Source organism: Temnothorax americanus, unplaced genomic scaffold, assembly GCF_048541705.1.
Source record: "Temnothorax americanus isolate GAGA-0224 unplaced genomic scaffold, ASM4854170v1 Scaffold5, whole genome shotgun sequence".
Lineage (NCBI taxonomy): Eukaryota > Metazoa > Arthropoda > Insecta > Hymenoptera > Formicidae > Temnothorax > Temnothorax americanus.
In genome coordinates, this window is record NW_027509657.1 from 374370 (window position 1) to 386291 (window position 11922).

The 11922-nt window shown below is 37.7% G+C and overlaps 4 protein-coding genes across 5 annotated transcripts; 2 read left to right on the plus strand and 2 right to left on the minus strand.

The window, feature by feature from the left end:
• Positions 1-235: 235 nt before the first annotated feature.
• On the minus strand, positions 236-1209 carry LOC143904139 (uncharacterized). The gene is made up of 2 exons (XM_077418489.1): positions 1059-1209; positions 236-816 (listed from the first exon to the last, which is right to left on the minus strand). The coding sequence occupies exon 2, from the start codon at positions 808-810 to the stop codon at positions 301-303; it is 510 nt and encodes a 169-aa protein (XP_077274615.1). The 5' UTR covers positions 811-816; positions 1059-1209; the 3' UTR covers positions 236-300.
• A 161-nt stretch (positions 1210-1370) lies between these two features.
• On the plus strand, positions 1371-6177 carry Naam (Nicotinamide amidase). Of its 2 annotated transcripts, none has more exons than XM_077418494.1 (6): positions 1371-1647; positions 1760-2000; positions 2853-3331; positions 3828-4026; positions 4358-4602; positions 4840-6177. In XM_077418494.1, exons 1-6 carry the CDS (start codon positions 1514-1516, stop codon positions 5393-5395), a joined length of 1854 nt encoding a protein of 617 aa, XP_077274620.1. In that variant the 5' UTR covers positions 1371-1513; the 3' UTR covers positions 5396-6177. The 2 variants fall into 2 exon arrangements, with proteins under 2 accessions (XP_077274620.1, XP_077274621.1); XM_077418495.1 differs by having other exon boundaries at positions 2853-3204; positions 3785-4026.
• A 588-nt stretch (positions 6178-6765) lies between these two features.
• LOC143903830 (uncharacterized) lies at positions 6766-9878 on the plus strand. Its single transcript, XM_077417816.1, has 5 exons — positions 6766-7126; positions 7826-8353; positions 8542-8630; positions 8727-8951; positions 9208-9878. The coding sequence occupies exons 1-5, from the start codon at positions 6986-6988 to the stop codon at positions 9392-9394; spliced, it is 1170 nt and encodes a 389-aa protein (XP_077273942.1). The 5' UTR covers positions 6766-6985; the 3' UTR covers positions 9395-9878.
• Positions 9879-10045: 167 nt separating this feature from the next.
• Rpb7 (DNA-directed RNA polymerase II subunit RPB7) lies at positions 10046-11498 on the minus strand. Its single transcript, XM_077417817.1, has 8 exons — positions 11330-11498; positions 11095-11204; positions 10866-11025; positions 10706-10756; positions 10519-10584; positions 10376-10447; positions 10275-10308; positions 10046-10193 (listed from the first exon to the last, which is right to left on the minus strand). The coding sequence occupies exons 1-8, from the start codon at positions 11339-11341 to the stop codon at positions 10177-10179; spliced, it is 522 nt and encodes a 173-aa protein (XP_077273943.1). The 5' UTR covers positions 11342-11498; the 3' UTR covers positions 10046-10176.
• Positions 11499-11922: the final 424 nt, after the last annotated feature.

Genomic DNA, 11922 nt, shown 5'->3' on the forward strand with positions numbered 1-11922 from the left:
TTGTACACCCTTCTTATCCTTTTCCCGAATTTCCATCAGTCAAATTATTGTACATCACTTTTATTCGCAAATCTCTTTTTCATTCTTTCATACGTTACTTTTCAAGAACAATTCATGTTTAAGCTAATTACAAAATTTAAATTAAACATCTGATTGACAAAATTATTAACAAATATATTTGTCTGTATTCTAATCAACAGTCGTTACAAGATAATTTATACATATTCTGGGCATATTTCCTCTGGACTCTGCCAATCTCGACAAAATTTCATGATTCAAAAAACGTTTTTGTCAATAAATTCAGCTCTTCTGCTTCTGTTTAAGCAAGACATCCTTCGGCACCTTCCCATAAACGCGTAGAATACCGCTGTCCTTCTTCCGCGTTTTCTTAGACTTGGGTTTGAGCAAACTACTGGCGAGTCCAGACTTATGTCCCTCCTTCTTCTTCTCCTTCTCCTTCTCTATCTTTCGACTCGTCTTTAACGCTTTGTAATTCACCCTCCTGTTCTTAGGAGGTCTGGCACCTAAGCTAATAGCGAGCTCGACCTTTGCTCGCCTTGCCTTTGGTTTCTCAAAACCGGACATACCAAATTTGATAATTTCGTATCGCAACCTCTTCATCTCTTTTTCCTGCTGCTCCTTCAGCTCAGCAGGCGTTTGTTTCATTACGGACTCATCAGACTTCTCTTTACTATCCGAGTTATCTGTAGATTTTGGCTTTTTCTTTCGAGTCTCATAATTCACAGAGACGTAATTACTCGTCGCAGTTTTCTTGATTTGAGACCCACGCGTTGGTACAAAGTCGTCCATTTCTCACTGAAAGACAATTAATATAAAGGTGAGAATATTGAAATTAATATTAAAAGACAAGTGCTTTACTTCTACTCTTAACCTAACCTCCGTTAACAATATACAAGTTAGGGGGAAACTAATTTTCATAACTTTAAAGGTAATTAAAGAGTCACGGAAACGAACTTTAAATGTTTTGAAGGTGAAAAATATAAAATAAATTTCTACATGTATGTGACTGTGTCAGTGATTGTGAATATTTAACTTACATCAATTTAAAAACATAACTCCGTTAGAAAAATTGATTCGCAGGTTTGCTCTAAAATCTATCTGTATTTACTTCGCGTTCACATTAGATACGGTACAGAAATGTAAAAACGTTGTTGCTTCAGGTTAGGTTTACTTTTTGTTACTGAACTTTTTGCACTTTTCATCTTTCTTTTATTTTTGGAACGTGATTGGTGAATCCAGAGGAAAGAACCAATCACATTGAGCAGTGTAGCACCGATTGCACTGATTGCAATAAAATGACACCTCGTGTATGTACCTCGTCGGTGCTCATACACGAGAAGGTGTAGATCCATATGCCTATTCATCGGAATCCACGTGGTGCGTGACATAGCATCAACAATATTTATCAGCCGGTGACGCTTAATCAAAAGAAATTGAATTGCCGGAAGGTGAGAACAATCGGGAAATCGAATTTTGTCAATATTATTGTACAATGGCTCAATATCCGCCCATTAACGTACGTCTGGCGGTGAATAGGGTAGACTTCAATCTAATAGCGAACGATGGTATCCAGCCACGGCTCTACACTCCCGGCGAGGAGATATCCAATCAGCCGGATTTTCTGAGGTAAATAAATATATTCGGTTCGCAACGTGGGATTATGGAACTGACTGTTTAATTCATTTGAATGTTTAATTAATTAAAATCGATTATTCATTGGAACTCATTGCTTAATTAGAGGACATGGAACTTACGTTGATGAGGATAAAACGTTGCGCGCCTCAGTCGCTGGGATCCTGGAGAAGGTGAACAAACTCATCTCGATCAGGCCCTTGAAGGCGCGCTACAACGGAGAGATCGGAGATCTCATTGTGGGAAGGATAACGGAAGTGCAACAGAAGCGTTGGAAAGTCGATGTAAATGCCAAGCTTGACGCTGTCCTGTTATTGTCCAGTGTTAATCTGCCTGGTGGTGAATTGGTAAGGCACATATAAATGGAGTACTTTTTTTTTTTTTTTTTTACATCTGTACAAAATATTTCGAGTTTATTTTTCTTCAATAACTCTAAGGACCAGTTTCACAAGTTTTTTTAGGCCCAGTTTCACAAGTGTCGGTTAACTTTTAATCTTGGATTAACTCACTCTTCGTTTCTTTTTAATGCCCATTTCTACCAATGTAGATTAACTTCTAATCTCGGTTTAACTTACTTTCTATCTTTTTCTAACTTTTAGAACTAGAAAAAGATGACAGATAAGTTAAACCAAGATCAAAATTAACCTGCGTTGATCGAAATGGACATAAGACGTTAGAAGGAGACGAAGAATGAGTTAATCTCGGATTAAAAGTTAACCGACACTTGTGAAACTGTACCTGAGGGCTACTTCGACCAAACTCCGATTAACTTAATCGTTGATTAGTCCATTGAAAATGACCAATTGCATTTGCTCATTAAGCAGATTGACAAATGCGATTGGTCATTTCCAATGGACTTATCAACGATTACGTTAATCGGAGTTTGATCGAAGTGGCCCTGAAATGCATGAAAATACTGGGTTCTTGATTTTAAGATCAAATTTATCCAACGAGATAAGTTAGACTTAATTCGTGGAAAATAAAGTCTTGATATTTATCATTATTGTTATTCTTCAGTGTATTAAAATATTTTTCAGTCAAGATATATTGCTGTTAGAGGTATCAAGTACCACTGTAATCAATTAAATTTTCTCTAAAGTTTCTATTTAGGAAACGCTAATGCGTGTTTGTCAAAATTAATAAAAAGATACCAATAGCTCCGAATGCGCCATGTATTGAATTGCTCTTAAAATTCACAGAGAAGAAGATCCGCCGAAGATGAGCAGACGATGCGCAGGTACCTGCAGGAGGGAGACCTGATTTGCGCGGAAGTACAATCGATATTCGCCGACGGCTCACTCTCTTTGCACACACGGGTGTTGAAATATGGCAAGCTGTCGCAGGGAATAATGCTGAAGGTACCGCCGATGTTGATTCAACGTAAGAAGACGCACTATCACACTCTAGAGAACGGCGTCACTATGATACTCGGTTACAACGGCTACATATGGATCGGCGCAAGCATTCAGAACGTCGATAAATCCGAGGGAGGTTTCACCGAAGATCTGTCAAAAATCCCGGTCGAAAATCGCAACGTCTGCACACGGTTGCGTAACTGCATCTTGATCCTGGCGCAGTGTAACATGTTGCTATCCGATACCTCGGTGACGTACGCTTACGAGGAGTCCTCTAAGTACGAAGTGCACGAACTGCTGCATCCCGAAGCGATGGTCGACGTGTCGTTGTTGACGCATCAGAGACTCACGCAATCTATGTAATGCCGGCCAAATGAAGAGATAATACTGTAATTCGGGACGCGGTACAATTATAAAGCTTTAAACTTGAACCTAAATACCGTAAATGGATAAAATTAATTCTTCCATCTGCAATTCTGAAATGTAAAAGACATGATGAATAAAAGAATTTTCTATATACCGTTGTATAATATACCGGTGTGATATACCGAGCCATTTTAAAATAAACCAATCCGAATGACGACAAAAAACGATACTTACGGAACACTTGTTACCCTTCAAGAAAATCGAGTGGGGCTAGATTACATATTGCGGTAACAACGATAAGTATTATATATAGAATACTGCAGTATTTCCGTCGATAGATCTATATTTGGCGGAGCGGTCCAGGTGTAAAGTGATCGGACGGACGCTAATCTGAGTATTGATTAAACAAGTGGATTGGAACTTGGAAACAGGTAGTCGGCAAGTAGCGTTGAGAGACATGGACGCATGTTTCAATGCCTTCGATAAGGACGGCGACGGATTTCTGTCGATCTCCGAATTTGATCTCATATGCCGCGCGTTGTTTCGAAATGACCGCGGCAAGATTTACGGCCTCGAGGAGGACCAGCTGCGCGAGGTATACTCGATCTTTGATCTCAAAGGCGACGGCCTGATCGACAGGGAAGAGTTTGAGGTACATAAAGAGTGCTCAGAATGTTATCAATCAAATTATTCGTGTGTTTTGAGAGAGAACTTTAAATATAAAATGTAGAAAATGATTTAACTTTGAGCTTTTTCGCCGTCAATAATAGAAAGTATATTAGAGGAAGTTAATGTCTTTTTAACAATTTTACTTCTGCTGCCTTACTTGGAAAGGTAATAGAATGTCTATGTAATAATATTAATGCGACCAGTTTTACGTTTAGGTATTTTAGAATACTTTCTGAAATGGGTCACTTAAATTACCGAAAGTGTTTACATTGACTTATTTTTTTAATGTTATTTCCATTGATGCAACTTTGTAGGTCTGCTGGAACCGATGGATTAAAATATGCACGCGTCCGAAAAGCGCCTTCCTCATTGTGGATGTGCAAAATGATTTTATAACAGGTTCCTTGAACATAAAGCAGTGCGCTGCGCAGCACGATGGTTCGGAAGTAATCGACCCGATTAATCGGTTGCTGGAAACTGTGCCGTTCGACGCGGTGTTTTACTCCCTGGACTGGCATCCCGTGGATCACGTATCCTTCATTGATAATTTGCACTTGAGGTAATTATCAGTATATTGCAAAACGCAAAAGTTTACCATGCCTTTATTTAAGAAATGTCTATACAAGTTTGTCTTAAAACTATAATTGCTATATTTTTATTAAAGTATTTCAACTTTTGTTTATATTAATATAGTTTTCGATATAAAAGACATCGAGTAGAGGTCATTAATAAAGAAAGTAAAAGAAGCGGGAAGAGCTTTTCGCACTGATATTTATTTATTTGCGATCGTTATCAGAGAGGTGGACATCAGCAGCAATATCTCGAAGGAAGCGGCGCGGGTGTACGACACAGTGACGTTCCAGGGACCACCGTTGCTGAAGCAACGTCTGTGGCCGCGTCATTGCGTGCAGGATTCATGGGGTGCTGAGCTTCACAAGGACCTGAAGATCCGCGACAACGCGATCAAGATCTATAAGGGCACGAATCCGGAGGTCGACTCGTACTCGGTGTTCTGGGACAACAAGAAGCTCACCGAGACCACGCTGTCGTCGCAGCTGCAGGAAAAGGGTGCCACCGATATCTACATCTGCGGATTGGCCTACGATGTTTGCGTAGGCGCTACCGCGGTGGATGCGCTCACCAGCGGTTACCGCACTATATTGATCGATGACTGCAGCCGCGGCGTGGATCTCGTCGACATCGAGAAGACCAAGGCCACCGTGATAGGCAGCAACGGCGTGATAGTGAATTCCACCCAGGTGAAGGGAATGGTGGAGGGAAGAGACCGACGACCGGAGCTCGGTTACAAGCTTGCATTGGAAATCAAGCAAAAAATGAGCCTAGGCGAATAATTGTAGTAAATTGTGTAGTACTAACATACTTAGAAACATTCGATTGGTAGATTAATATGAAAGGCAATCTGCATTTTGAATCAGATTTTGTGTAAGCATAGAACAGTTGAAAATGAAAAAGAAAAAGTTGCAGAAAAGTTATAGAATGCATGTATCCCTTTTTTCGCTGAGTGTTAAGGTAGTTAAAATAGTTGTTAGAAAGTGAACGTTGAATTTTTGTTAATATAAGTCTGTTATCTTTTTAGAATTCTTTAAGAGAGATAAAATTTATAAAAATTGGATCTAAGATCTGAAAGTGATAAGTGATATAAGCATTTATTAAACTTAGTATAGATATATATGAAATTCAATTTCTCTATTTTAGAACTTGAAGAGAAAGAATATTTATATATTAAATATTATATATAAGTAAATGTTGCGTTGAAGATGGTTTATCTATATGCATGTATGTATGTACATTGTACATACATGCATACATATTATTAATGAGAGTGAAGTTAGTTGGGAACAAAATTCGCATAATGGGTTCGATGGGTTCCTATAAAAGTATTACAATGTTATGGAACAATAAAGGGTAAAATTAAAATCTTAGATGTGTGTGTTACATGTGTTGGTAGTACGTAAAGTTTCAATAATTTTAAATATCTTGCGAGGAGAAAATAAAGAAGCGTGAGTTTTATCGCACGTTTTATTTGTATTAGAAACGCAACAATTTGCGCGTTATATGTTTCCTATTTACGATAGATTTTGCTAATATTGAAAATAAATTAATTATTAATACATATATATTGTGTTGTGTATTTCTAAGAAAATAATCGGTCGATATTTGCAATTACGTTGTAAGATTTTAAGAGACATTTTTTTATTAGATAAATAGAAATATTAGATATAAATCGCGTGAATTTAGCGCGGGACACGATTTATTTACCGCCGCTTTTATCACAGAAATTCTTTTATTATCATAAACATTTATATATAAAATCTTAATGTCATTTATATTTATTTTATGTATATGTATATATATTACCTATATATATAATATCAAAAATATATTTCTTATAAGAAATATATAGGACTAAAAGAGAAAAACAGAAATAGAAAAATTATATACAAATAATAGAAATATATATATATATATATATATTGGATAAAATATTGAATACATATGTAATTAACAGGCAAGAAAATGAAGCGCGGGAAATACAGTTAAGATTAAAAAATACCGTAGTCTCACGAGTTTCGAGCATGAGTTCGAGCCATTTTTAAAAAATTATGTATTTTGACGTATGTACCTTGCGAAGCGAAGCGCTATCTCGCGAAGAGCGCAAGCGCAAGCGCAAGAACGTGTTCGCCGCGCAGTAGCGCAGTTCGCCTGCTTCGTCGTTCGGGCCGGAAGCCGGAACGGAACCGGAGAAAATAGACGACGGACGACGGTGCGACGGACCTGGACGGACCGCGTTGCGTTGTAGCAAAAAGCACGCGCGCAGGCCGCGTAGTAGGGCACCGTGCGTTTTTTGCGGGCCGTCGCGAAGGATGTCGTCGATCTAAACGACTAGTCGTCGTACTCGTCGTCGCGCACGCTCGCGCAACATGTCTCAGTGCTTTCGCACACTGCCCGGACGGCTGTCGTCGCTCGTCAGCGGCGGCGGCGGCCGAAAACCGCTGTCGAAGCTCGACCGTCTTCAGCTGCAGCTGCAGAAGAACGTCGAGTCGTCCGCCTTCCTGAAGCAGGTGCGTCGTACGCGACGGCCGATTCCGCTCGGCGGGTCCCGCGCGCGGTCGCGCGTCGCGTCGCGGCGTGCGGAAGGTGCCCGCCGGCGCGGCGGCCGACCGTCCTAACCTCCAAACGCTTACATAACATAATCGCGTGACTCCGTAGTCACTCGTAAGAGTTGTAAGTGAATGTTAAACTCGATGGAAATGCGCCAAAACGCGGACTTCCGTCGCAAATTTCGCGGTAACGCCGCGCGAAACCGGAGCCTCCGACTCCCGGTTACATCGTGACGATCAAAAGTTGCTCGGATGACGTCACGCGTCACGTTGATGCAAAGACCAAAACGCCGGATTGTTTGTTGACGGAATGTTCCGAAAGTATTGCGTAAATATTCTTCCTTTCAATTTTCAATTACAAAACTATTCGGGGCGAATTTTTCTTTAGCAAAAATACGAGGAGCAACGACTCGTAAATTTACGATAATGGACAAATGACTGAGCTACGAATCAACACTTGAGCTATATTCTAAGTTTAAAAATAAAAATTATCATAGCACGAATTCCAAATAAATCTAGTAACTGCTATTTCACACGTTTATGACTAATAGGAATAATTTATATTCTTGTAGCTTCTTATAGTTTTATATCTTAGCTGTACACTTTTACTAAGGCTCTATAACTTTTACTGTCTCTCTTACTATCTGTCTCAATTTTCAGTTCTTGGGTACACAGAGAGCATTGTCCGTAAGAGCAAATACCGCAGGCAAATCGTTACCTTTTGTGGGATGTACATTGCCTCCAAATTTATCCCTGGCTTATCTCGACGTTCACAATCAATGGAATGAAAAGCCAGTCAAACGACACGCTGACGACGAGAGCAAGAGCGCAATGACGTATTGGGTCCGGAACCCACGCAAACCGCACAAGACACAGAGGCTCAGCGTTGCCCTCTTGAAAAGCAGGAAACACGTAGCTCCCATAGGAATCGCATCGGACATCGTTGAAATATTTCAGGCACAAAGTGTTATAGGAAATTATAAAGATAATTCATTTCTAGATAATGATAGGATTTGTTTTAAAAGCTTACACAGTAGTCGAGAAACAAATATTAACAAAAGTATCGTATTTACCTCCGATGATACGAGCACTCTAAAGACGAGCCCGCAACAGTCGTCACCGCGAGAAAACGAGGGTAAACCATCGCAGGAACAACTGCAGTCCATAGTCGATTGTCTTAGTCAAGATGTATGTCATGTGATTCATAGGAGATACCAGAATTATTGCACTTTTGTTAACTTGGATTCTTCGAACAATTTCGCGGTTTCAGAAACAAAGTACAATAATTCTGAGACACTCTTGAGGCATAATTGTCTAGCACAAGAAGTGCTTCTTGTGCTAGATAATTTTTTTTCTGATTGAAACGTTGCTTGCAGTTGCCAAAGCTGTTTGTAAAACCTCAGAATTTTTCGATATATACCGATGATATAACTTTTATCAATAATATTAGAGGAGTAACGACGAGGTAAATTAATTTTATTAAGTATCCAAAGCAAATGAGAGTTTTTAGCATTGAGTATTTTTATTTTCTCATGATGTACGTGCTTAAAAAATATTGCAGGGGACTTACCAATTATGCGAAACAATTGATACTATTAAGGTGCGTTGGTCATATAAAGTTTGCACACGTCAAGTTTGACATCATGAAGATCACAATGCATCCTGAAAACAGTACCGTGCAGGTTCGTTGGCGTATACGAGGTGTCACAGGCTGGAAGGTATTTTCTATGTTTTGGAAGTATAAAATTTGGAAAATACACGATGCCATAAGCGCTGACCAGGAAGTGTAAGTGTAATCAGTGCTACAAACATTCCTTTTAACAGTAATATAAAATTGTCCTTCTAAACATTAATTACAATTAATTAAAGTTGTCTATTATTTGGAAAGAACTTCGCTTTTGGTTCAGTTTTTTATTCTACCCGGAAAAAGATTATAATTTAGATTTCCTCAAATTAATTTTGCTTGTGTGTTATCGAAGAGGATACAATATTTATTATAAAATTGATTATAATAACAAGACAATTATATATAACGATTTCAGATGGTACGACGGCTTTTCTACTTTTTACGTTAATGCTGATGGGAAAGTTTATAAGCATATTGCGGACAAGATGATGCCCGATCAGGATACAGCCACGAAAAAGGAAGACCTACGCATGGCACCGAAATTAGCGCTATTCACAAGCCTTACAAACATATTTAGTAACAACGAGGATTCTTTGAATTGAGCTCCGCTTTAAAATCGCATCAATTGAAGTTAATCCACTGCTGAGTGCTAGAATTACACGATTTTATCCGTCACAACGAATAAACCAAGAGGAATGCTTTTTCCACGAATCGATGGTTTCGAATGTTGCTGGCGTATCCATTTCGTTACAAATGCATCATTGTGAAATGATGACTGGTAGTAAATAAGATATGTGAATTAAAAAGATGTAAATTACCTAAACAGTATCTTTGTATGATTACAAACTACCTACATCTGGTTTTTTAATTGTCTTAGTAGTGGCAATATCCGAATAATTTTACGTTAGTATTTCTGTAAGAAAACATGATTATATTACAGTATATTTGAAAAATTTTGAAAAATGAGACGATTGTTTAATAGAGTTAACGAAGCACCCAGTGTATCATAGCATCTATTTGCTTCGCTTCTGTGGACTGTTAATAACGCGTAAGATAACATGATTAAAGTAATGTTTATTAAATATATATTTCGTACTTGAAATTTTATTTCATAAATATTATCTATCACAATATATTTATAATTCCTATGAGTCGTTTCCATTTATTACTATTATGTTCCATCCACAAATGTGGCTTTTTTATACTATTACTATATTTTCATATCTTTTTGTCGGATTGATTATATCAGTATCTTATGCTATAAAAACGTAAAAAGTATTTTAAGACACTTGTATCGTTCCGTTCCAGAATATAAATTCCAGAATATAAAAACTTATTTAGATAAATTAATAAAATCTTTTTGGACAAGCAGACTGCAGACACGCTAGTTGCATACAAGACCTAGAAAAAGGAAAAATCAATTATAAATATTGCATTTAAATGTATCGTGTGTGCAAACAATAATGTTAAACATGCAGTTACCTAAGTAATCATCCATTAACGTGCCAATAGCAAACTGAAAAATAATTTAACATGTAAATTAGTGTGAAACAGAATAATTTTCTCATTTAATTAATACTAACAATTCCCGTAGCATCGACTCTCGTGCCCACGATTTTCAATCTAATCTCGTCATCCGCTTGGATAACTACGTCCTGAAAGAAAAATTGTTATTGTAAATTTACAATCACGAAATTTCTGTTGCGATGCTTTACACACAACTTACTTCTTCTTTCGATTTGTAGCAGGCTGGATTCACATTTGGACAGAACTGCATATCCTCTGGGATTGACTACAGGAATTAAGGTTCATATATTATTTTATATATCGTATGTAACTTAATAATTAACCTTGTACTAATTAATATTTTATTTTAGTAATTAATTAATTTCATAATCGTTACAATTACTCACGTGATGAGATATAAAGCACGAAAGTGGACCTATTTCAGCGAACATGCCAACCTACAGGTGTGAAAAACATGAAACATCACCGTTGATCAATACTTTAATGAATCAATATTCAAACGGATCATTTTACATTTTTGAAAAAAAAAAAAGCATCTATTCCTACCTTATTCACTTGAGTTACGATCGCGTCCAGCACTTCACCTTTGAATGGCCTGAATACAATCGCTTTATATTTGACTGGATATACCACAAAGCCCTGTCCCGGTTGTATAATACCAGCTCCTATGTTGTCAATCGTCGTGACTGCGACGACGAAACCATATCTGACCAAGCATGTAAATAAAGTAAAAGATCTGGGAATTTGAATATCAAAATAAAAGTACGGTACTCACTTTCCTGTGCAAGTGCCTTCTACCTCCGTATAGAGCTTCTGCTTTACAGTGTCGAGTAATTGGGGACCGAAGTACCGGGGATGTAACAAAATCTCATGCTCCAACGAAATCTATGTATTTATTCGAGAAGTTAAAGAGCGATTAAATTTTATGTTTCCTTGTGAATTTGAATAATTGATGGAAGAGCATGACAGAATGAAGTAGTTTGAAAACAGTATGAAGAAGTTTTACTTACGTGATAAAACATGATGGTTATTTATTAATTGAAATACAGTAAACAAGGGGGTTTTTTCAAGTTCCTCGGATGAATACAGTAAACAAATGTCTGTATAGGTTAGAACGCAATCAACTGCAACCGGTATTCTGGACTCCGGTAAACATGATTACTGACTGGCCAATACTGGCGGCCTGGCGAGTGGCGCCACAGTATATTGTGCTGGTGCTACGCAGTGCTACGCGCTACATCGCTACATGCACTCCATTCGCGTTGCTTGCACTTTTTGCACTCAGCATCTTCGCTTTCTCTCTCTCCAACGACCGAATATATATTTATCTCATTTCAAGTGCAAAAATGTTTGGGGATTTAAGCAACGCGAACAAACTTATGATAAGAATTGAGAAAACAAATTTTCATGAAATTTAAATCCCTATAACAGTATTATTCTGAAGGCGCATTTTACAAATGCAGTCATCTTTCTTCATACTAAAAAATGAATTTTATTTCTATCATTTCAAATATATCGAAAAAATTTATTTAATAGAAAAAATGTAAGAGAGAAAAATAAAGAGAGAAAAATAATTTGTTTTTATATAATTGTATTTTATAAA

What these genes read in the sequence shown, in the direction of transcription:
- LOC143904139 (XM_077418489.1), bottom strand. Translation starts at nt 810, where the DNA reads ATGGACGACTTTGTACCAACGCGTGGGTCTCAAATCAAGAAAACTGCG.
- Naam (XM_077418494.1), top strand. Translation starts at nt 1,514, where the DNA reads ATGGCTCAATATCCGCCCATTAACGTACGTCTGGCGGTGAATAGGGTA. An exon ending in ATCTGCCTGGTGGTGAATTG is followed by an intron (nt 2,001 to 2,852) that starts GTAAGGCACATA and finishes TAAAATTCACAG; the next exon opens with AGAAGAAGATCCGCCGAAGA. An exon ending in TCGACAGGGAAGAGTTTGAG is followed by an intron (nt 4,027 to 4,357) that starts GTACATAAAGAG and finishes GCAACTTTGTAG; the next exon opens with GTCTGCTGGAACCGATGGAT.
- LOC143903830 (XM_077417816.1), top strand. Translation starts at nt 6,986, where the DNA reads ATGTCTCAGTGCTTTCGCACACTGCCCGGACGGCTGTCGTCGCTCGTC. An exon ending in TCGATTGTCTTAGTCAAGAT is followed by an intron (nt 8,354 to 8,541) that starts GTATGTCATGTG and finishes CGTTGCTTGCAG; the next exon opens with TTGCCAAAGCTGTTTGTAAA. An exon ending in ATAAGCGCTGACCAGGAAGT is followed by an intron (nt 8,952 to 9,207) that starts GTAAGTGTAATC and finishes TAACGATTTCAG; the next exon opens with ATGGTACGACGGCTTTTCTA.
- Rpb7 (XM_077417817.1), bottom strand. An exon ending in GAAGGCACTTGCACAGGAAA is followed by an intron (nt 11,026 to 11,094) that starts GTGAGTACCGTA and finishes ATGCTTGGTCAG; the next exon opens with ATATGGTTTCGTCGTCGCAG. An exon ending in GCTACAAATCGAAAGAAGAA is followed by an intron (nt 10,448 to 10,518) that starts GTAAGTTGTGTG and finishes TTTTTCTTTCAG; the next exon opens with GACGTAGTTATCCAAGCGGA.